Below are 23935 nucleotides of genomic sequence, written 5' to 3' on the forward strand. Positions count from 1 at the left end.
ATTTGTTTAGCAGAGTGATAGGTGCCCCATCTAAATGTTATCGAAGTCTTCCCCCTGCAGACTTCGAATCAAAGAAATGAGTGGTGTAAGGAAATTTGTAATATGGCAACAAATGATAAATTAACAACAGAAATTAGACTTCAAAAAGGGATAATTAAAGTAAATAATTATAATGAAATAGGGGGGGGTTATAAAATCAGTGTTGGTGGAAGGCAAAGGGAATAAACCTACTCAAGAATATATGTTGTTTTGGAGGGGATAAGGCCACAATTGGAATATATTAATATCTAATAAATCTAAGGGGGAAGGGAAGGTCTCCAGGGGTCGTAAACACTGTAATATGGGTTTTTTTCTTTTTCCTTTTGTCTTTTTTTTCTTAATTCAGTTGTATATGTACTGTTTGTATTTGTGGTTTTTTTAAAAAATATTTTTTTAAAAAGCCAAAAACATCCAAGCCCAGGAATAGGATCTCCAGGTGGTGCCCCATTTAAAATGTTACCCAAGTCTGCCCCCTGCAGAAGAGAAAGAGTACGACACTCCTTCAGTCCGGGATTCCTCAATGATGATCCATGTTGGTAAGCCATGCGTTCCGCCCGCACCTTCGAGCCCTAGGATTTCCAGGTGGTTTCCCATCCCGGCTCGAACCCTGTAACTGACACCGAGGGAGCGTTAAGGCACTCGAGATCCTTACGCGGGAGGAAGGCGCAGCGGATCAGCCTCAAAGTCCTCCGCCCGGTTTCCCAGGCGACGGGAGGCCACGCCCCGCGACGACCCCCGCCTCTCCCCGAGGGCGGGGCGGCGGCGCTTGCCGGAAGCGGAAGCCGCTGCCGCTCCTCCCGGGGAGCGCCACGGCCAGGAGGAAGCGGTCTCGGCACGAGCCCATCGGCGGTGGGTCTCGCGAGCGGGAAGGCACGGGCAGGGAGGGTGGAGGGCGATGGCAGGCGGTCCCTTGTGGTGGGGGACTTTCAGCGCCTTGCCTCCCCGCCTTGGAAAGGCGGCCCTCACCAGCAGCATCGAGGGGGGGGGGATTTGGCCCCGGCTTCCCCCTTGAAGGGGAGCTTCCGGTTCTAGAGGGAGGGAGCAGCAGGCGGGGAGGCCTAGACCGTCCCTCTTTAGGGAAGCCCAAGCGGAAGCGCCGGGGGCGTGGCTTGAGCTTCCTTGAAAAGCGCGGGAATTCGGCCTCGGGCCTTGGTGGAGGCCTTACTTGAGGCGCTCACTGAGGCCCCGGCGGGGCTTCGAGGGGCAGCCGTGTCCAAACACGCGCATTTTGGATGATAGTGTTCATGGATGGCTCTTGCTGTAGTGTTTCGCCACCTCATCCCCTTTAAGATGATTGGGGTTCACTCCCCTCGCCCCCAAATAAATTGGCTGGGGGATTCTGGGAATTGATGTCCCACCCAGGCGATGCGGTTGAGAAACATTGGCCTAGAGGAGAGATGAATATTTTCTGTTCCAAGTATGAATTCTGAATTTGTCTCCCCCCCCTCCCCCGAGAGTGTAGAGTAGTCCAGTATTTGTGGGGCTGCCACAAAGAAGAGGGGAGGGGCAAATTATTCTCCAAAGCACCAGAAACAATGAATGGAAATTAATCCAGGAGAGAAGCAACCTGGAATTGAGAAACTTCCTAAGAATGAGGACAATTAACCAATGAAACAACTTTCCTTCAGAAGTTGTAGGTGTTTCATCACTGGAGGTTTTTAAGAAGAGACTAGACAGCCACTTGTCTAGAATGCTATAGGGTCTCCTGCTTTAGCAGAGGGCTGGACTAGAAGACCTCCAAGGTCCCTTCTGGTTTTATCCTATTCCTATTCCTTGGTTATAGGCTCCCTCCTCCTGTGTGAGTCAGGAGAAAAATTAGGGGATCAAGGCTTGTTCCTTAATGCTGCATGTGTGATTTAGTCTCTTGTAGGGGATCCTCTTTTTTCTTTATTACTTTCTCCATTTTGGACTTGCAGTCACAGCGTTGGGGTTGTTGCAGACACATAGAAGTCATTTTGTTGCATCTAATCCAGATCTTTGAGACTGGGCTAGGTCGCATGAGTAAGGGGATCAGCCATGTCTTGGGGGTCTTCATCCTTCTTTTGGGGGCATGTTGATTGGGAAACTGGCTTTTAACCCTTTCTGGCAGCCAGTTTGACTGGGCTCCTGTTTGAAAATAGGCTGGTATCCTTGCCTTTCGTCCACAGCATTATGACCTCATCAGCTACCCATCAGAGCTGTGGGCTGATCCAGGCACAGCTTTTGCTGACAGGGGCTTCTCAGTGGTGGGAGACCAGGAAGAGCATATTTGTGGAGGTACAGTTTTGCAAGGAGAAGGCTTCTGTGCAATCATGGTGGCATGACACTAGAAACATCTGTTGGTCAAACAGGAACTCCTATCCAGAGTTCCTAATTCCAGGAATAAACATATAAAACTTGATGACTGTTGGATAGTGACTGTTTCCTAGTGTAATCTGATTGCTTATTAGTAACCTATGACTATCACTAAGTGTTGTATCCTATGATTCTTGATGAATGTATTCTATTTTATTTTTTCTTTATGTACACTGAGAGCACATGCACCAAAGACAAATTCCTTGTGTGTCCAATCACACTTGGCCAATAAAAAAAATTCCATTCTAAATTTGGAGTTTTAAAGAGGCTGCGGGAAGTCTAACAAAATGGCTGCTTTGCAGGATGACCTGTCGCAAAACAACTTCATGGAAGAATGACAAATGAACCTGTTCGCCCACTACTTTCTCTATATAAAAGTAAACCACGGTTTACTTTTGCTTTAGGAGAAGATAATGTATGCACTTTCCAAACAAAGCACTGGGTTTGTGACCATGTATTTTCCGTTTCCTAAGAATTCTTGACCATAAGCAAGAGCTAGAACATACTTGGAAAGTCCATATTAGATGTTGGTGTTTTGCACTTTTTATTTTGTTTTTGAACTTAAACCCTTTAAGACAGGGGTATCCAAACTTGGGAGAATTCTGGGAGTCCACAAATCTTACCAAGTTTGGACACCCTTGCTTTAAGATATGGAACTTGCATGCCTCCATTATTAGGAACCCAAGAGTTGCTGGATGAAGACCCTGGCCATCCAGAGTATTTTGGGCTTGTTTTTATAGTTGGTGTGGAGGGGGTTTCATCCAGTCAGAGGGACATCAGATGTGTACATATAGTGGCAAGGATGATGGTTAGTTGCAACTTCAACCTCTCAGCCTTCCTTTTTCTTCAAGCCGCAAGATAAACTAGAAGCTTCCCAAATCCACATCCTTCATAGCTTTTATAGAACCAGTGTCTCTGGGGAACACAACAGTGAAACATCTGAACTAAATTTGCCTCTTCCAACACCCCAATTCTGTATAAAGGTGTGAAATTTGAGTAATGTCATTTGGCAGATCGTATTCTCATGTTACTGTTGTTACTGGCATGTCCCTGTTTTTCTGGGGGATCTCAAAGTACCTTACTTTGTCTCTCCCACAGTTTCATCCGTATCGCAGTATCTCTGGCTGATCAGAAGTGTGACAGTTCCTTGAGATTGTATCTTAGTAAACAGAGTACCTGAAACGTTATGCAACATTATTACTATCTTTGGTTATTACATCTAATTAATACCTCTTTGGTTATTAGGCTGTAAAAGGTGCTGATTTTGTCATCCTTTTTTTTTTCTAAAAACCAGATCTGAAACATAACTAATTGTTGCTTGCTGTGATGCGGTAGTGCTATAAAATGGCTAAGAGAGTGGCAGAGACGGAGCTGACTGACAGAAACTGGGATCAAGAAGAAGAAACCGAGGAGGTAAACAAGGCTTGCTTTCATTAACTTAGAGCAACAGTATGTGAAGTACACAAATGTATGTCACTGCATTTTTGGTATGTGTGAAGAAAATACTTTGCAAAACTGGGAAGGTAATGGGCCAGTCTGTCCAGCCTTTCTTGAATGTACCAAGAGTCAAGATCAAAACAGTCACAGGGAAAAATCTGTTTCATATAACTTGTCTCTATATGAAAAGTATGGGGTTACCAGTGTATTGGTTTTGTTGTAGTATTAAAAGTTTATCTGTCTTGTATAATTAAAAACAGATGAACTCATGCAGACTATTGGTAATACATGCCAATTATAACACTTACTGTAACCTTTGTAATTTGGACTCTCTTTTCTCCTGATGACACAGTAACAGCTTCTTTAAACTTTATTTTCTGCCCCTGATGGGGCCTCACTAATGAGGGAGTCAAGCCAAAAAGTAGCTCACTTTTAAGTGCTTCTGTGGTGAGCAAGGGAAGGAAATCACACATTTGTCCTGAGCCACAGATAGAGCTGTGTTGTGTAGGCCAGTGTTTTTCAACCTTTTTTGTGCAAAGGCACACTTTTTTCATGAAAAAAATCACGAGGCACACCACCATTAGAAAATGTTAAAAATTTTTAACTCTGTGCCTACATTGACTATATATAAAGTAATTCTCCCACGGCACACCTTACACTATGTCACGGCACACTAGTGTGCCGCGGCACAGTGGTTGAAAAACACTGGTATAGGCTCTTCGTGCAGTGGCGTTGCCTTCATAATTACATCCCAATATCTTGCAAGGTTTCAACCTTCTCACACCAAGCGGAGCCAATCTGGAACCCATGTGCATCACGTCAGCTAATTGTTTTCTCTGTCTAACGTATCTTGTAAGTAGGTTGTAACAGAAATGAATTTCTTTCCTGGGATTGATGCTGAGCTCTTGGTAATGATGGTTTTCACAACGTTTAGTCAAGATGGCTAGTCATATAGATCAATAATCTATAAAGCAACTGTTTCTATTGAGAATATTACCAACGAAACACACTGTTTGAAAAACAGTATAATTGGGGTTGCTTTTATTCACACGTGTCATAGGGTAATTGTGTTTCAGTTCACGTTAAAGCGCTTGCAGTTTCATGCCACATAACAGCTACAGGAGAAATCTGCTATTAAAATTATACTTTGTCATTACATCAGCATGATTCTGACTTCCAAATTCTCCAAACATCTGAATTTTGTGAATGCTTCCAATAAAGTTGATAAATATTCAAACTGGTGTGAGCTTTCTAGAAAATTTTGGTTTATTCTTTACCTATATCTTCCCTGTCTTCCATGTTCTATTATCAATTTGCTTAAGATGTTAACTCATTATTTAGTTAGCTTTAGCTTAAGATTACTCATTATTTCGAGTAAATAATTAGGCTGGGAGCCTGTGATCCCCATGCTGTGGATCACACCATAGCTCAGAATTCCATTCTCTGAGGAAATTTCATTCCTTTCCTCTCCATCTGTTATGGAGAAAGTGTTAACATTGTCTACATCACTGTTTCTCAACTTCGACAACCTGAAGATGTGTGGACTTCAATTCCCAGAATGCCCCAGCCAGTATGTTGGCTTGGATATTCTGGGAGAGTCCATAGATCTTTAAGTTGCCATGCTTGAGAAACACTGGTCTGTATTCTTTGACTGTCCCAGTTATTTTTGTGTTTATAAGCAAAATCTACTAATGTGGTGCAGCATGAAGATGCTGGATTGGCCCTGTTTCAGTTCCCTTTCAGCCATGGATCCCCCTTGGAAGACAGAGCTATCCATCCTCTCCTTCTCAACCCAATCCACCTCCCAGTTGCTATAGGAAATAATAATTAGAAATGGAATCACTGCATTCCATTTAGAGCTCTTGAATGTACCGATAGTCCTCAACATTATGTCTCTTCATTTAATGATAGTTCAAAACTACAACTTGGGACTTGTGCTCACACTTACGACTGTCACACCGCCCGTGCAGTCACGTGATCGCAATTGAGGTGCGTGACAACTGGCTCACATTTACAACCGGTTGCAGCATCTCAGCAGCCACATAATCACAATTTGCAACCCTTTTTGCCAACTTCTGGCAAAATCTGCCCACTGTACAAATTGTCATAAGTTTGGGTTCAGCTTGACTTACAATCCCAAGGACTTACAACAGAAATTCAGATCCCAGTTGTTGTAATATTTAACCTATCAGATGGGGTTTTATATATACTGTATGTATAGGAAAGAAGGAAGTAATTCCATAATAAAATCTATCATGAATGTTTGAATCTCTTATAGGCCATCCTTGTTATCTATAAATAGAAATAATTATGGTTTTTCTGAAAGCAGTTTAATGATTTCTAAAGTTCATTTGGTAAATTGCAATAAATATGTTTCTTAAAAATAATGACTAATTTGAGGGGAATCTGTCAGTTGACATCTTTTGGGAAATATTTATGGAAAACATGTTCTAAATATTTTGAACAAGTCAGTGAGCAGCTATGATACTCACAAATGATTCATAAGTAATCATCCGCAGTGATGTTGTAAAATTTCAATATGCCAAGCAATTACATATTGCAATACAACATTGAGCCTCATGGTGTTAATAGTGGATGGTTACACCAAAGAGCCAAGTCAGAAAATGAGTTTTGCTGGGATATGATTTTCCAGACTTTTTTCATTTTGCTTGTCTAAGAATTTAAACATTCTCTGCAGGTAGGAACTTTCTCAGTGGCCAGTGAGGAAGTTTTGAAAAACAGACCAATTAAGAAGGCAAAGCGTAGAAATGTGATGACTGAGGTATATATATACATATATATCTATATATATTTATCATTTTAAAATAACCTTTCTGCTAATTTGTCTAATTCCTTGCATTGCTTAAAAATAGTTTTGTCACTAACTGCTAGCTTATATAAACAAAACTCTTAACTAAATAGTCAGACTAACATACTCAAGACTAATATATAATTGAATTTCTTTTAATTTTTTGATGCAAAATGTCATTTGTAATTCTAGAAGATTCATAATGCATGAAATGTCTCTCTGGGGAGCATTTGAAGAAGATAAGAATTCTGGAAGATTTTCATGTTTCTAGCCATTTTTTCCCCCTAACAGCTGGGGAAGAGAGAAGTTTCTTTCTGTGGTTAGGTCCAACTATTTAAAAACTTCGCTTTTCACTGTATGGATCCCTTACACTAAATAATAATAAAGGAAATTGAATCCCTGTCTTTGATTCTCTCATCTAGAAAAAGAGTGAATTACATTGGTAAACACTTATATATTTTAATAGTAAAAACTTATTTGGCAGAATGCAATATTGTACTTTCTTCGGGATTCTGTTAATTCCAAATAGTTATTCAGCTTCTATTATATCTGCAAGTGAATCATCTGAATTAGAAAACCAGCATTTATGGAATTTAAAAATGCTGTTATTTAACAGGTTTTTTTAAAAAAAAAAATCCTGGCGATTTGTAGCGAATCCCATTTACTCTTTCTAAACTTGGTTTATGACATAGGAAAATGCTGGGAGAGCTAGCAGGATCCAGGGGACTAAACTCAATGTTTTTTCAACCTCAGTAACTTTATAAATGAGTGGTTTTCAACTCTCAGGATTCCTCCAGGCTGCTTAGGCTAATTTTGCAAATCCATATGATTTCCAAGTCTAGTGAAGTTGCCCTCCTTCAAACTGAAGCTGGGCCATACCATTGTTTGTGAGCCCTGCTAGTGCACAGGTCATCTTTTAGAATTAAGTACTCTTGGTCATTTGCAATCAATGTTTGAAGTGGGCTAACATAGCTCAGTGCTACTATTAAGGATGTGTAGAACATTTTGAATTCAAAACATTTCTCTTTCAGCAGTAAGGTCAAAATGACCTGCTTTTAAAATGAGAACAGGGAGGTTAGAATTAAAAACATTTTGCCTGCTCTGACTAACTATTGATTTATCTTTGTACAGCAAGAAAAGTCATCTTTGGATAGCTCACAGCCTTCAGTTTTGGGTCAGGGGATTGACTTACACAGCTTATGCTGCTGTTGGTATTTCCCCTGAGATGGAGTTATTTTTTTTAGCAGTGGTCCAATATAATTTGAATTATTCTATCTATCTATCCATCCATCCATCTATCTCTATCATCTCTCCAGTACTTAACAATGCTAAACCGTATTAGAACCTTTTTAATAAGAAGCTTTTAAGTTGCTGTTCACTAATGATAGGAGGGTGTAGTAGTAGTGTATACTACTACTTCTCTCCCCCCCACCACTTGATGGTTCACTTCTACAGAATCAGACTTTTCAAAGGCCACACTTTGAACTCCCAAGCCCAACAGCAAGTATTGTTTAACATGCTGAGCATCCCTCAAAAAAAAAATTTTTTTTTAAATGGCACGATTCTGGTTTTCCAAAATGTTACTTTGGAGGCATGCTTGGATGGGTGCCGTTGGACCCAGGATATTTTGCATTAAGGAAGGCATCCTACCATGGAGCCTTGGTAGAAATGGAATGACATTTTGTTAAAAGCAGTGGGCTGAAATAACTGGAAACTGCCAACGAGAAACAACATTTGGGGAGAAATAAACCAAGAAAGGATGCAGCGTAGGGACGCGGTGGCTCAGTGGCTAAGATGCTGAGCTTTTCGATCAGAAAGGTCGGCAGTTTGGCAGTTTGAACCTCTAGCGCCACATTACAGGGTGAGCTCCTGTTACTTGTCCCAGCTTCTTCCAACCTAGCAGTTCGAAAGTATGTTAAAAATGCAAGTAGAAAAATAGAAAGCACTTTGGTGGGAAGGTATCAGCGTTCCGTGTGCCTTCAGTGTTTAGTCATGCCAGCCACATGACCACAGAGATGTCTTCGGACAGCGCTGGCTCTTCAGCTTTGAAACGGAGATGAGCACCACCCCCTAGAGTCAGGAACAACTAGCACATATGTGTGAGGGGAACCTTTACCTTTTAAACCAAGAAACCCATTTTAGAGGTAGCACTTGGGACCAGCTTCTGATTCCAGTGGGAGAGAGGAGTGGTGGCCATCAGGAATACCTGGGGTTTACTGCAAATACAGCCCTCATGGGAAAAAATAGCAAGAAAATCCTATCCCTTCTGAATAGGCCCAGGATGGCCTTTTAATCTGAGAGTTGCAGAGCAATTTATTTCTGTTCTTTTTTTTTCAGTCAGAAGGTGGCGGAGCTTTTAAGGGATTTAAAGGTTTTGTGTTACCTTCCGGGACTGGTAGTTTTTCCAGTTTCGGGAATGGCTCTGGAACAAAATCTTTCGGAGGGTTATCCAACGGTGGCAGCAGCTCCAGCAGCATTACACACAGCACTTCGCTCTCCAGCTTAAAGACGACTTCAGAAACGGAACCTACATTTAGTAAGTTAATTCTTTTTGCTTTTACTTTTTTTACTGGGGGAAATAATCTTAATATCTTTCAATGAAAATTGTTTTTTTTTTAAATGCCCTGTGGTTTAAAAAGGAAGGGCTGCATTTAGCTTGGGTCCCCTGTGCAGAGAAAGCTGCATTTAATCTAGTAGCATAAGGGTATTTTTTAGCATAAATCAAGTACAGGTAGTCCTTGATGACCACTTCTGTTGTGAGCAAGACAGTTGTTAAGTGAGTCAAACCCAATTATACAACCTTTTTTTTGCCATTGTTAATAAGTGAATTGCTGCAGTTGCTAAGTGAATCATGTGGTCCTTAAGGGAATCCGGCTTCCTCCATTGACTTTGCCTGTTGGGAAGGCCACAAATGGTGATTTTGTGGGACCTCCTGATACTTCAAATGTTGCAAATAAGTGCTGGTGACTAACTGTCCTACTATTAATGTGAATCTTTCTCTGGAGATTCTCAGTCATCCAAGTCATAGTTGTCCCAAAGGTGCTTTTTTTCCCCCCCCAAGAGGCAACTGGACTTCCTTGTTTGTTCCTTAAAGACATTTCACTTCTCATCCAAGAAGCTTCTTCAGCTCTGACTGAATGGTGGGGAATGGAAGGATTTATACTCCTTGCAGACAGCTGGTCATTTGCATCCTTTTAGAGAGTCGTTGAGGCCACTTGGAGGTTTATCTGTGTTCTCAGGGTCACCTGAGTAATGCAAATGGGTGTGGAGCCTGTACAAGATGTTCTCTGCCTTGTGTCCCTTCACAGTTGAAGACAGGCACAGGGTGTTGGAGATGAGTCTGTGTTGCCTGCATCTCGAACTGAAGCACAAATGGTTCCTGTAGTCTGCCATTTTTCTGGAAATCCACTCATACTCCCGTACCATTCAAAGTGTGTTCATCCCAAAGTGTGTATAGCTAAAAGTCTATGGAGTCCGAGCTGAAGAAGCTTCGTGGATGAGAAGCAAAACGTCTTCAAAGAAAAATAGCAATAGCAATATAGCAGTAGACTTATATACCGCTTCATAGGCCTTTCAGGCCTCTCTAAGCGGTTTACAGAGAGTCAGCATATTGCCCCCAACAATCTGGGTCCTCATTTTACCCACCTCGGAAGGATGGAAGGCTGAGTCAACCCTGAGCCGGTGAGATTTGAACCGCTGACCTGCTGATCTAGCAGTAGCCTGCAGTGCTGCATTTAACCACTGCGCCACCTGGACAAGGAAGTCCAGCTCACTCTTGAAAAAAAGCATCTTTGGGACATTAATGTGAATCGTGTGACTGTGGGGATGCAAGGACTGGTCACATCTTAATTTTTGCAGCTTTGCAAAAAAAAATTTTTTTTGGTAACTTTGAATAGTTGCTAAATAAATGGTGGGAAGTTGAGGGCTACTTCCATCCAGAATTGCCATTGAAACCGTGCTCCCTAAGTTTTGGGGGCCTGTTTAGAACTTTTTTTGGGGGGGGGTGTTATGCTGCAAAACCCACCCTTGGTCCCTGTGTTACTCTGTAAGATCCTTTCTTGGAAGGACTTGGTTGTGATGTACGTTTTGCATCCTTCAAGAAGTACATCTCGTAAGTCACATTTGAGTCATATTCGTCACATCTTTCTGAAAATAATAGGCAGCAGTTGCTAGATAAAACTGAACCTCAGAGAGAGAAAAGGAGCATTCGTGCTCTTTCATTACTTAGAAACACCAATCGGATGGATCCGGTTACAATTCGAATAGAGCTGTCTAAATCATTTATTGAGTCTGGATCCAGATCTTAAGAGGATTGAAAACGAGGTTCGTGTGGGTTTACAAAGGCTCAGTGATGATCACAGGGCTCGGATAGAGGGTGAGCCTGCTTTCAGAGCCTCTGATCCTCTACTTGCATGCCTCCAAATTGAATGAGAAGCCATCTTATTTATTATATGCAGATTTATTTCAGGTCGTTTTTAAAGAGATGTTTACTATCATGGGATGTTGTTTTTTAAAACTTCATCCTTAATATCCGCACTTCTGATTATTAGATTTGAAATTTGGTCTCGGTGGAAGAATGATTCAACGATCTCTGGTCCTGTGCCTTTTATTTTTCAGTAGAATTCAGGTACTCTCAATATGACAAATTTAGTAAAGATGTTGCAGAAAAAAACACTATTCACATTAGAACAGATTTACATATAGCAATAGCACATACTTACATACCGCTTCACAGGGCTTTACAACCCTCCCTAAGCAGTTTACATCATATTGTTTCCAAGAATCTGGATCCTCATTTTACTGACCTTGGAAGGATGGAAGGCTGAGTCAACCTTAAGCTGGTAGTGGCTGGGTGAGTAGGGAGGGGGCAGTTAAAGTTCCTTCTTTGTGACTGGTAGGGAAATAAGAAGTGAAAAAATTATATCAATCAACCAAGGCGGAATTCCTTTCTTGGTCAACCAGCTTGCCACATTTCATTGCTTGGCTGTGGAAAAACCACACTCTTTCTAAGTTAACACAGGAGTGAAGGTGGCACAATAAGGTGGATGATCCCTCTACCTTCTATCTATCCTGGCCCATCCCTAAAGTAGAATTCCTGGTTGGCTTTTGAATATGATGCTGCTGCTTAAATTGCATGAGACTCTGGGCCCCTTTGTACTAGTCCTCTGAATATATTCCTTATATTCAGCTATAAATTGTCCCCAGTCCAAAGGGTAATTTTTCTACTGGTTTCCAGCAGAAAAATGAAGAACAGTTCCAAATTTTTCGGACTATAAGGACACACTGGAGTATAAGACGCACCAAAATTTTGAAGAGGCAAATTAAAAAGAAAAGTTTTTGCACTCTGCAGACCTCTCAAAAATGGCCCGTTTTTCATAAAAATGGCCCCGTTTTTCATCAAAAAAAGGGCATGCATAGCCTTTAGGAGGCTTATATAGAGTACTCCTAGGGTGGGGGTGGGGGCAAAAATGAGCAAAAAATAGCCCATTTTTCACTCATTTTTGCCCTCTCCAGCCCCCAGGAGCACTCTCGAAGCTTTCTAAAGGCAATGCACGGCCATTTTTGCAAAGTGGGTGCGGGGTTGGGAGGCCAAAAATGCTGTATTCAGTGTATAAGACGCACCCAGATTTTCACCCTCTTTTTTGAGTGAAAAAGGTGCGTCTTCCGAAAAATACAGTATGTGTTTAGACTTAGTTCACCTGAAGTATTTATCCTCAGAAATTCACTGAAATCAAGTTCTTCCAAATCCTTCATCTTGAAGCTACCAATTCTGTCCCTGCAGCTCTTGGGTGCTTCTATTAATATTTTAAAAAAATTCAAATCCCTGGAACAAAATATTGTTGTTTAAAGGCAAAAGTTGCAGTATTCTCTAAGAGGTATCTCGCAAAGAGCTAAGATTGTCACAAAGAAAGCAACATGTGGTTTAATTCAATTGAACTTTCGTAGGTTTTTAATCATTCTGATATCTTGAGGGATGCTGGATGTGAGTCTAAAGGTATGGCGCAGTGGTTAGGGTGCAGTACTGCAGGCCACTTCAGCTGACTGTTATCTGCAGTTCAGCGGTTCTAATCTCACCGGCTCAAGGTTGACTCAGCCTTCCATCCTTCTGAGGTGGGTGAAATGAGGACCCAAACTGTGGGGGCGATATGCTGACTCTGTAAACTGCTTAGAGGGGGCTGAAAGCCCTATGAAGCGGTATATAAGTCTAACTGCTATTGCTATTCTTTGGGTTTTTCTGTTTCTCAGTATACTTGCTATCAAAATGCCAGCCTCATACTTGTTTAGGTAGTGTAGCTTTTAGACAAGCTGCTAGATTTAGGAGGCCTCCCCCCTATGGTTTTTTGTTTAAGGTGATTTTCCACAAAGGTGGTTTGTAATCGTAGTCCTCGGATGTTTTCTTCTTTTACAGATTCTGTGGTCTCCAGTGTCTCAGCCAATAACATTACAGTTCAGAAGACCTCTGCGCATGCGGAAGCCAATGGTGAGAATCCAGAGCCCTTGTCTCCCGGACTCACTCAGAGCAAAGCCTGCAACTCGAAGATCTATCATAAACAGTTGGCCGCCCTCAATTGTTCTGTACGGGACTGGATAGTTAAGCATGTCAACACCAACCCGCTCTGTGACCTGACCCCCATCTTCCATGACTATGAGAGATACTTGGCTGACATAGAGCAAAAGGGCCTTGCTGGCAGCGGCAGCTCTGGAAGCAGCAGCAAAGCCACGGAAGCTCAGCCCCGTCCTGCGTTTGGGAGCACCGCCCTCCCGCAGAGCTCCACGTTTTTGTTCAGCAGCAAATCGGAGGAGACCCTCGGGAAGAAAACGGAATTGGAAAAGAAAACGGAACTCAAACCGGCAGCTGCCTCCACCACCACCTTATTCTCTTTTGGCAAAAGTGGCAAATCTGGTCTGAGTTCAGGGGCGGCAGGGTCTGGATTCTCATTTTCCCCTGGAAATGGAGGTTTGTTTGGCAAAGATGCAAGCCAGACCAAGGTGGCTTCTTCCTTTTCCAATAATGCATTAGACGCCCCGGCCGAAAAAGCTGGCAACGCACAAAGTAAGTATGAGACTGAGAAATGGTGTGATCCCATTTAACTCTCTGGTGATCTGTCCCCATTTGTGTTGCAGAGTGCCTGTCTCTACATTTGTTTGAGGGGTGGACCATCAAGGTTTACAAATTCACTACATTTTTTTGGGCCTGATTAATGGCTGCATGTCCATTAGCATCAAGATGGGAAACGAGACATCTCTCGCTCTCCCTCCCTTCCTCTCCCTCTCTCTCTCTGATTTTGTTCTATTGCTTAGGTCTGCATTATATTGAATTCCAATATGACATGGTCACTCTCCCTCAAATTCCTGCGATTCCATCCCCCTCTATCGTTTCATCTCTGTTAGTAAGAATTAAGTCCAGTATATAGCTGGCCCTCCACTGCCTTTCAGATGACAAAATTGTCAGCTAGGTTGGTTTGAAACCCGTTCGATCTCCCACTTGCTGCAGAGTTTGCTTCCCAGCTGACGTCAGGATAGTTAAAGTCCTCGATTACTATTGTGGTATTTTTCCTACATGCATTGCTTAACTGATTAGCAAAAAGTTCGTGCTGGGTGGCATCAACAAAAAAATCCAACTATTGGATTGGTAGGGTGGACTATAATATACACCTAGCTGGATACCCGTGCTTCGTGACAAAACTATGTGATTGGGCTATGCAGGAGAAATTTGGTTCACAATCCCTTGGCTCGTTGGCCAGTGATTGAAACACATAAGGGAATATCGCTCCTGCCGCCTTGAGTCCGGAAGCAGTTCCATAGGTGGAAGGCATAGACATTTTGGTGAGGTACCGAAGTTTAGTACTGTAAGGAGCCCCAGACCGCTCTTGAGTGAGGCAACTGGCAGTGGGAACAGAGTTATTTTCAGGTGGGGAGGGGGAGTAGAATGTCTAACTCCTTAGCATCAGAGCATGTTAATATAAGGCAACTGGCAGTTGAAACAGTTCTTTCCAGGTGGGGAGGGGGAGTAGAACTCCTTAGCATCAGAGCATGTTAATTACTGTATAAGAAATACTAATGATGTGATGGTCATTTTGAAAAATCTTTTCTTATCAAGCACCTAGAAGCCAAGAGGAAGATACGGGCCAAATTTCAAGTTTGTAGACTTTACGGTTCTGGAGATTTCATGATGAGTTGAGTGGTATTTGCCTTTTATATATATGGCAATATCTCCCCCTCCCCCTTTTGTATTGACCCATATGCACTCTAGGAGCTTTCATGCTTGGTTTTATGCATTTCTGTAGAGAGGAAGTGATCTCTCCTCTTTTGTTATGCCTGTTTTTTTTAATAGTTTGTATCCTTCCAGCAGTACCTTCTAGTTGTGAGTTTCATCCCACCAAGTTTTGGTAATGGCAACTATATTGTACTTGTCTTATTCTAGTACTTCAAATGTACCCTGTTTGTTTCTCAAACTTTGAGCATTAATGTGTAGGCATCTAAGCCCTTTATGACTGACCCTGGGTGTGCTTTCTACATGTCCTACTTGTTCTGACCTAGACTTCCCAAGAGCCTGAAGCAAACTCCTTGTCCCAACAAAAATCCCTTTTATTAAATTACTGCGAATTCTGCTCATTTACATCCAGCAAAGTCTTTCGAGGGAGGATTTACAGTCACAGACCTCATCTGGCTTGGAGAGCTGCCAGGCCGACATCTGCAAAACGTGGCAAGGAGTTTCAGAGAGTCATGAACCAATTAAGCGAACTAATTGTTTCCTGCAAACTCCCCTCCCCATTCGCTCCTCTTTTATTTCCTCTGGGAGGGGCCATTCATCGTCCACCTGTGGCCTTACTCCCAAGTCGACCCCTGTTCTTTAGCTTTTCTGTTTATCTGACAACTCTCTGCATGCGCACACTGGGAACAGGCTCCAGCTGTTCTTCTGCCTCACTGATGTCTGACTCTGAAGGCAGCTGATAACTGGCATACAGCTCTGGCCTCCTATCTGCCTCCAACACAGAGCCCTCATCAGAGCCCTCCCCAGACTCCAGGACTCGCCCATGTTCCTCCCCAATCACCTCACTGTCCGAATCTGCTGCCAGCCCTGCTGGCCACTGGTGGGCCACAACACTACTTCACATTTGAATTTTTCTTCTTTTCCATCATCCCTGCCTCCTTGTTTGATATCTTCGGGTTTATGCTTGGGATTAGGTCCCAAAGATCCTAAAAATTGGTCACCCTCCCCATTCAATTTTAGTTTAAAACCCTTCGGATAAGCTGAGCCAGTCGTTTTCTAAATACATTCTTCCTGGTTCTTGTGAGGTGTGCAGTCCGTCCCTTGCATTCCTGTAGGTAATGCAGACCGTGGTCTAGGCCTGCATTTAAACAGTGATGATAAGAAATACACACTGGCTCTCCAGCTAGTGAAAATTCTTTCTGTGCTTGTTTCTGGATTTCAGGGACTTGCAAATGCTGAGGATGGGTACAGGGACTGTTCATTTCTATCCCTCTCCTCATTGGGAACAGAGCAATTGCGTCAGAGGTGTGTGTACCTTTTAAATGTGAAAGTAGGATGTTCCAGTTTACTAGAGGGAAGTAGGAATGGTTGGAAATGAGCTTGATATGATCGAAACCTAGCAAGAGAGCTGGCATTCAGGCTGGAAGAGCTATTTTTAAGCTTCAAACATTTCGAAATACAAAATGTTTGAGTGCCTCTGAAGTATTTCCATGTTTTCATTCGGGGCCCACACCCAACAAGATTTTTTTACATACAGTGGTACAGTTTCACAAACAATAAGGTTTCTGGCATGAAATGTAATTCTGACCTGAAATACTTTTCCCAGCAGGGGGTGATGAAGAGGAGGAAGAGCCGCCCAAAGTAGTAATTAACGAAGTCAAAGAAGAGGACGCCTTTTACTCAAAGAAGTGAGTTACTTTTGGGGCTTGCAAGTAAAGCTACATGATCAGCAATTGGGGTACGTGTATCAAAAGGGGGCACAGTGGCTCGGTGGTTAAAGATGCTGAGCTTGTGAGCTGGAAAGCTAACAGTCTGGGTTCGAGACGCAAGCGCTGTGCAACGGATGAGCTCCCATTCTTGCCTCAGCTCCTGCTCACCAGCAGTTGAAAGCATGCAAATGTGACTAGATAAATAGGTACCACATTGGAGGGAAGGCAACAGCATTTCATGTGCTGCAGCGTATAGTCATGCTGGCCACATGGCCATGAAAATGCTTTCAGACAACAGTGGCTCCCTAGACGAACCGATGGCATGCGTGCTGGATGGCATGCAGAGGCCATGACGCGTGGCCTCGCACGCTCGTCTTCCGCATTCCTGTGCGCACACATGGGAGTGCCAAAACCCAGAAGAGTAGTTGCATCTGCGCACCGACACTTAAACTTCCAGGTTTCCTTTGCATGCATGCACAACGGCCAGCTGTTTGTCGGGCGTGCGCCTGCACAGGAAACCAGAAATTTGTGTGTGCGAAGGCCAGCAAGACCATATAGTCCAGGGGGATGATTTTGCTTGCCATTTCCAGCACACAGGTCGGCATGTGGTGAAAGGTTAGCCATCGCTGCCCTAGGCTAAGAAACAGCAATGACCACTATCTTCTAGAGTTGAATATGACTGGACAGGAGTGATCTTTACCTTTATATGTGTAATACGTTTTATAACAACATGGTATGACGCTATCTCTATTGCCTTAGCCACTATGCGCATAGTCCTCAAGCTATGACCATAATGGAGCCTGCTGATGACAGTTGTAAATGGTGACGGTCGTCTTCGGCATTACTCTCCTCTGAGGTGTCCCCAATGTTTGGACTTTTCATCAACTTAGGTTGGGGATCCATTTCTATCCCCTCGTTGGAGATGCGATAACCCAAGTAATCTAGTGAGGTCAGTGTTGGGAGCCATCAGCACCCCTCACCAGCAGCCCTTGCCAGGGTTACTGGTGATTTATTTTAAAGGACATTCGGGTTAATGTCAGCGTTCCAAATATCATCCAAAACTAAATCAGAGTCCAAGGCAGAACTTTCCTCAAACTTCCAATTTATGAAGAGAGCCATGTTGACACATCTGTGGAAAACCCAAATCTGAAAACGTCCTGGGTTTTCCACCCAGTTGAAAGTTCATGATCTTTCCCCCACACCCACAAGTCCATCACATGGACCAATCTTCCACTGCCACGTTGGCATTTCCACCCATCTAGTTCCAGTCAGGTGCAGAGGTACAGAGACAAAGAATGACCTTGATTTCTAGAAAGGAATTTTTTATTTTGAAAACAACACATTCTACTCCTTACTATTCCCCTCCCAAATACCCCACTAATGAAACAGCATAGTAAAATAAGAGAGAGTGTGGCATGCCAAAGATCCTGAAAGGAATATATGACTGGAGGCCTGACAGCTGATTGGTGATGTGACCAACCCGATTTTATGACTTTTTTGTTGAGGGACTACACAAGGATCATAAAGTCAGTCGGTGAGCCTGGTTTTGCCAGAACCGGAAGTAAATGCTGGCTTTTGACAAAACCATCATCAAACGTGGTCACATGGCCAGGAAACACTGCAAATCACGGTAAATGCAGCCCAATTGCTGAATGTGGTTACATGACCCTGGGGAGGGGCAACTGGTGGAACTCTGAACCTGGGTCGTATGTAAACCCCAGGTAGGTAGATCAGAACTTTGAATGGACGCTAAGTAATTTGTTGTAATTTAAGGACTACCTGTATCTCTTGCATTCTTTTTCTTTACATCTTGGACTGCTTGCGTTTACCATTTGGTTGTATTTATTACGGAATACGCTTATGGAAGTATTTATCTTCATTCAGCTGCTTTTCTGATCTCTCTTATTTCCTGAAAAATGACCTTTTAAATCATTTTGACGTGTGTCATTCAGTCAAAATGAAAAAGAACTCATTGATTTCTGTAGATCCTCCGAAATAATATATGCACTAATACAAGACAATTGAATTGTTTGTATTGCCTCGTCCTCTTTCTACAAGTGCAATTGAAGGCACCTTCAGCCTGTGTATATTCACTTCCTGGGTGATGTGCTTTTTTTTTTTAACGAATGAAAGGCAAAAATATATGTCTCGCGATAATGTTGCCTGATCCAACCTTTTTTTTTTTAAGGTGCAAAGTCTTCTACAAGAAAGACAATGAATTTAAAGAAAAAGGAGTAGGAACGTTACATTTAAAACCTGCCAGCAATCAGAAAACTCAGTTGTTAATACGGGCAGATACCAACTTAGGTATGTGACTTCTCTTAAAAATCATTTGGCAAAATACGTCTTCTATTATAGGGTTTCGGCTTGTCAGTCTATGAATTATTGGTTGGCTATGAATTATTGGGGGGAAAAAACCACAATTTAAAACAATGAAAGTATAACAAAAAGCAGCAAAACATCCAAGTTGTTGTTAAAAACATGAGTTAAAAAACCTGCTTACACATCAAGGGTTTGTCTTAAACCAGTTTCTCAACTTTGGCAGCTTTAAATAGAGATGGACTTCTCCTCCCAGAATTCCCTAGTCAGCATGCTGGGAGTTGGAGTTCACAGATCTTAAATGTTGCTGAGGTTGAGAGAAACTGCTCTAAATAAAAACGTGTTGCAGGTTGTTGGAAGAACAAAAGGGGAGCTAACTTAATCCCTTCTAGCAGAAACTTTTTCAGAACTTGCTAGTAATACTGAGAATAACAGTGTATTTCTGATAACCTAAGAGAAAATCTAAATGCCTGAGTAACATGGTCTTTTTGCCATCTTGTTTCCCCGAAAACAAGACCTCCCCAGATAATAAGCCCAATTGTGCTTTTGAGCGTATGCACTAAAATAAGCCCTCCCAAAAATATTTAAACTCATGCACAGCCAGTCCCTGTCATTTCCTCTGGTTGCTTGCCGTGCAAACAACACGTGAGGAGGCAAGGGAGGAGGAGGGGGAAAGGGCAGGGGGGGGGGGACATGCCCTATACATCCCACACGCCTTTGCCTAACGGCCGCTCCCACAAGCCTAGCCATCACCCTTCTGTCACGCTAATGGCTGCCACAAAAAGAGTGGCACGCCAGTGACGCACAACACAGCAGCAGCCATGAGGTGATCACACTCGCCGCCTCCCGCACCTTAAAAATAATAAGACCTCCCCGAAAATAAGGCCAAGTGCTTATTTCGGGGGTCAAAAGAAAACAAGACCTTGTCTTATTTTTGGGAAAACATGGTAGCTTGCTTCAAGTCAAATTGGGCTTTATAGGGTATACCGTATATACTCGAGTATAGGCCGACCCGAATATAAGCCGAGGCACCTAATTTTACCACAAAAAACTGGAAAAGTTATTGACTCGAGTATAAGCCTAGGGTGGGAAATGCAGCAGCTACCGGTAAATTTCAAAAATAAAAATAGATACCAATAATGTTTTTGAATATTTATTTCAAAGAAAAACAGTAAACTAGCGGTGTATTCAATGAAATACTTCACTCACCTCATGATGCTGATGTCCCGCTGTGATGATGATGTCCCGTGCAGCCGCGGGAGCGATGTCCCGCCTCCTATGACACACGGCACAGTGATTCCTATCATTGGATCACTGTACCAGAGGAGGTGGGACATCGCTATGTGGCTGCTTGCCATAACAAGGAGGAGGTGGGACATCGTTGCAGAGCGGCAGGAGGGGGAGGAAGGGGAATCGTAAGACAGCCCTGCATTACATTAGAACGTGAGGAGGGGGGATGGTGCGGTGCGCGCTGCGCGGCAAACTGACACAGAGGGAGGGGAAACTCACAGGGGCACTGGGCCATTCACGAGTGTCACCCAGCGGCATGGCCCTGCCCCTTTTTCTCCTCCATTTCGGGAAAATTTTTCACTGACTCAAGTATAAGCCGAGGCGGCTTTTTTCAGCCCAAAAAGTGGGCTGAAAAACTAGGCTTATACTCGAGTATATACAGTAACTAAATCCTTGTATTGTGTCCCAAAATAAGCTAGGAGTTTCACTAGTAGTAGTGAACTGGTTGTAAGAGTTGCATGGTTAATAAGCCAGACTAGCTTCATTCCAGAGGCTCTTTCCAAGCCCTTCAAAAGCCGAGACACCTACCTAAAATACGTTGCAGAAGGTCATCTGAGTTGAAAAGAAGGAAGAGATCACATGGCTGATTTCCCCATCAGTCTTAACTAGATGAGTGACTGCTCATCTGGAATCAGGTTCGGTTTGATCTACATCTGTAGGATGCTGTAGGATTCAAGTAGGTCCCTTGCATGTAAATAAAAAGAGAGCATTCGAGAAGATCTTGAGGATTAATCTCTGCAAAGATTGGGCATTCTGGAAAGCAGTCCCATTCCATCCAGGAACCTCAAAAAGTTGGAGGTATCAGAAACAACCAAGACATCCAGAAAAAGTATTATGGTCACATTCCCTAAGATGTCAACCATTCATCTAAGATGACCAAAATAACCTTACCTAGTAAACAGGCATCCCCTCCATGAACCTTCCCAATATTTATTTCAATTAAATTTTTATACCCCCAGACACATATGACCCTGGATACTTTTAAAGGAATGTGTGAAATCATTTTAAGAAAGGAGCTTTTGTGACCTAGACTTCCCCAGCAACCTGAAGCTGAGTCCGAGTCCCGATAAACTCCTTTTATTTAATTTACAGTGAATTCCTCTCCAGCACATCCCAACCCACAGTCTTTCAAGATAGTTCACAATTACTGACCTTTATCAGGCTTGGAGAGTGGCCAGGCTGATCTCTTTCAGATGCCGCAATACTTGGCAAGAATGCAGGCATGAACTAATTGTCTCCTGCAAACTCCACTCCCCCTTTTGCTCCTCCTTTATTCCCTATGGGAAGAGCCATTCACCATCCACCTGTGGCTTTACTCCCAAGTCGACCCTTGTTTTTAGCTGTTCCCTTTGTCTGGTAACTGCACATGCGCACACCGGGAATAGGTTCCAGCTGTTCGTCTGCCTCACTGATGTCTGACTCTGAAGGCAGCTGATAACAGGCATATGGCTCCGGCCCCCTCTTTGCCTCCGACACAGAGCCCTCTTCAGTGCCTTCCCCAGACTCCAGGACTGGCCCATGTTCCTCCCCAACCTCCTCACTGTCCGAATCTGCTGCCAGCTCTGCTGGCCACTGGCGGTCCACAACAGGAGCACTGTGAATTATAGTGAGAGATTATGCTGCCTATGTCCTATAAGTATAAATGTGTGATTTGGGCCTTATGCCTGCCAAATAACTGCTACGTTATACACGCACATATACACACACTTGCATCATCGCATATCAGGTGTCTAGCAACCAGCTCATCTTTAGAGACAGTGCAGTTTCTAGCCTTTTCAGCCAGTTTCTGGCCAACCCCCCCCAAAAAAAATACTCCACCCCCAAAAAATGAATGGCTTCACTTAAAGACTTCTGGATTCACTTAACACCCCACCACCACCACATGGATGTTTCAATTTACAACCGTCTTGGCTTAACAATAGAAATCGCAGACTCTTACTAAGGTCATAAAGCCAGGGACCACCCTGTCTCCCGAAAATAAGACCTCCTCGGATAATAAGCCCAATTGGGCTCTTGTGTGCATGCACTACAAGAAGCCCTCCCCCAAAAATAAGCCCTCCCCGAAAATATTGCAACACAGCAGCAGCCATGAGGGGACCACGCTCGCCACCTCCTGCACCTCAAAAATAATAAGACCACGAAAATGAGGCCAAGTCTTTATTTCAGGGGTCAAAAGAAATTAAGACACTGTCTTATTTTCAGGGAAACACGGTAATATAATTCAGCTACGTTTTATTCTTTTCCCCACGGTAAATCTGACTTTCCTTTCTTGCAGGCAATATATTGCTGAACATTTTGCTGCCTCCCCAGATGCCATGCTCGAGAACGGGGAAAAACAACGTTCTCATTATTTGTGTCCCTAACCCCCCCATCGATGAGAAGAATGCCACAGTCCCTCTGCCAATATTGATAAGGGTGAAGACAAGTGAAGACGCAGACGAGTTGCACAAAATTTTGCTGGAGAATAAAGAGGAGGTCTGAGACTTGGCGTTTCCCAGCCTCAGGTGGAAATGTCACCAAACCGCTGCTGCTCTTTCCCCCCTCTTGACTTTTTAGTAGTAACTTTTTAACTCATTGCTCTCATATTTTAAGGACTGTCTTAGAAATTCTGAAGGGTTTGAATGAGGGAAAGAAAATAGAAAGTTGGCCGATGAAACTTGTAACCTTAGCATGGATCTTTTCTCCCCTTCTGATTCGAAATATCTACTGTGCAAACCATCTGTCAATAAAACTTGCGTACGAAATGCACACCCCAAAAAATCTTTATTGATTGTACGTGAAAAGTAAAGTTGCTAAAAGCCGCCTAATTAGTACATATTCATCTAGAAAACAGTGTAGCAAGAAATTAGGTGGCTGAGTGGGGGAAAAAATAAGATAGGCAAATCATATTTTCTGGCTGGATTTGAAGTCTTTTCCTGTTAGGGAAATTCTCTTTACAGTTTATGTTCTGTTAAAAGCTTTGTTTTTAAGTAACAACTGTTGGAGAACGTTGATTACAGGAGGTCCAGGAGGAACATTATCTGGAGAACAATTCTGAAATAATCGTCATTTCTTGATACTTAACCGCAAGATTCACAGCACTATCTCCAGAGAAGAAGGATGGCATCAAGAGGCTTGAGGCAAATCCTTAAAAGCCTTCATTCATCTTAATTCTAATTAGATCCCATTGATGGAAAAGTTTGCTGGAATTGATTCTTCCTTCTTTGTGTTCTTTAGCTCTTCCCAATCTGTGTTTTCCATAAATTGAATTTACAGCTGCCTATCTTCTTGTTATCGGGTGGCTCAATGGCTAAGACACTAAGTGTAATGGTTCCTCTCCTAATTTAAGAAAGTAAAGGCTCTTGAAACGGATTATTTCAAAAGGAACCTTTAATCAAGCAGTATGGAAACCATTAGAGGCAAAGCAGCATCTGAAACCCTTTAGGCAATGCAAGTGGGATTAAACTGATAATGACGTCTCCCCTTTGTCCGAATGCAGATTCTGACCAATACACAAGTGTGGAGATGTTCCTTAACTCTTCTGCCCTGAGAGTCGAATAAAACACACTTTCCCATGGCTATCTCTAGTTAGACATTAAAGTAAGATATGATGGCCATCATAAACATCCCTCCAGAGGTGCTGGGACTTCCAGTCTTTCAGTGACAGGAAACCAGTTGTAAAAGTAGTAAAACTCAGTTGTTACAGGTAGAGCTAGTGATTTAACTCCGAGGGCCCCCTCCTCCCAATTGAATGGCAGTATCACTTTTAGGGATCTGACACTGAGCTTGTCGATCAGAAAAGTT

General features: G+C 42.9%; 1 protein-coding gene across 3 annotated transcripts; it reads left to right on the forward strand.

The window, feature by feature from the left end:
* The first annotated feature begins 764 nt into the window (after positions 1-764).
* Positions 765-22900, forward strand: NUP50 (nucleoporin 50). Of its 3 annotated transcripts, none has more exons than XM_087722221.1 (8): positions 765-888; positions 3668-3786; positions 6509-6592; positions 8957-9155; positions 13029-13673; positions 16441-16522; positions 18732-18850; positions 22428-22900. In XM_087722221.1, the coding sequence occupies exons 2-8, from the start codon at positions 3718-3720 to the stop codon at positions 22631-22633; spliced, it is 1404 nt and encodes a 467-aa protein (XP_087578347.1). In that variant the 5' UTR covers positions 765-888; positions 3668-3717; the 3' UTR covers positions 22634-22900. The 3 variants fall into 3 exon arrangements, with proteins under 3 accessions (XP_087578347.1, XP_087578348.1, XP_087578349.1); XM_087722222.1 differs by having other exon boundaries at positions 16444-16522; XM_087722223.1 differs by lacking the exon at positions 6509-6592.
* Positions 22901-23935: the final 1035 nt, after the last annotated feature.

Source organism: Thamnophis sirtalis, unplaced genomic scaffold (assembly GCF_051295495.1).
Source record: "Thamnophis sirtalis isolate CommonGarterSnake01/CBP01778 unplaced genomic scaffold, rThaSir2_p1.2 scaffold_9, whole genome shotgun sequence".
Lineage (NCBI taxonomy): Eukaryota > Metazoa > Chordata > Lepidosauria > Squamata > Natricidae > Thamnophis > Thamnophis sirtalis.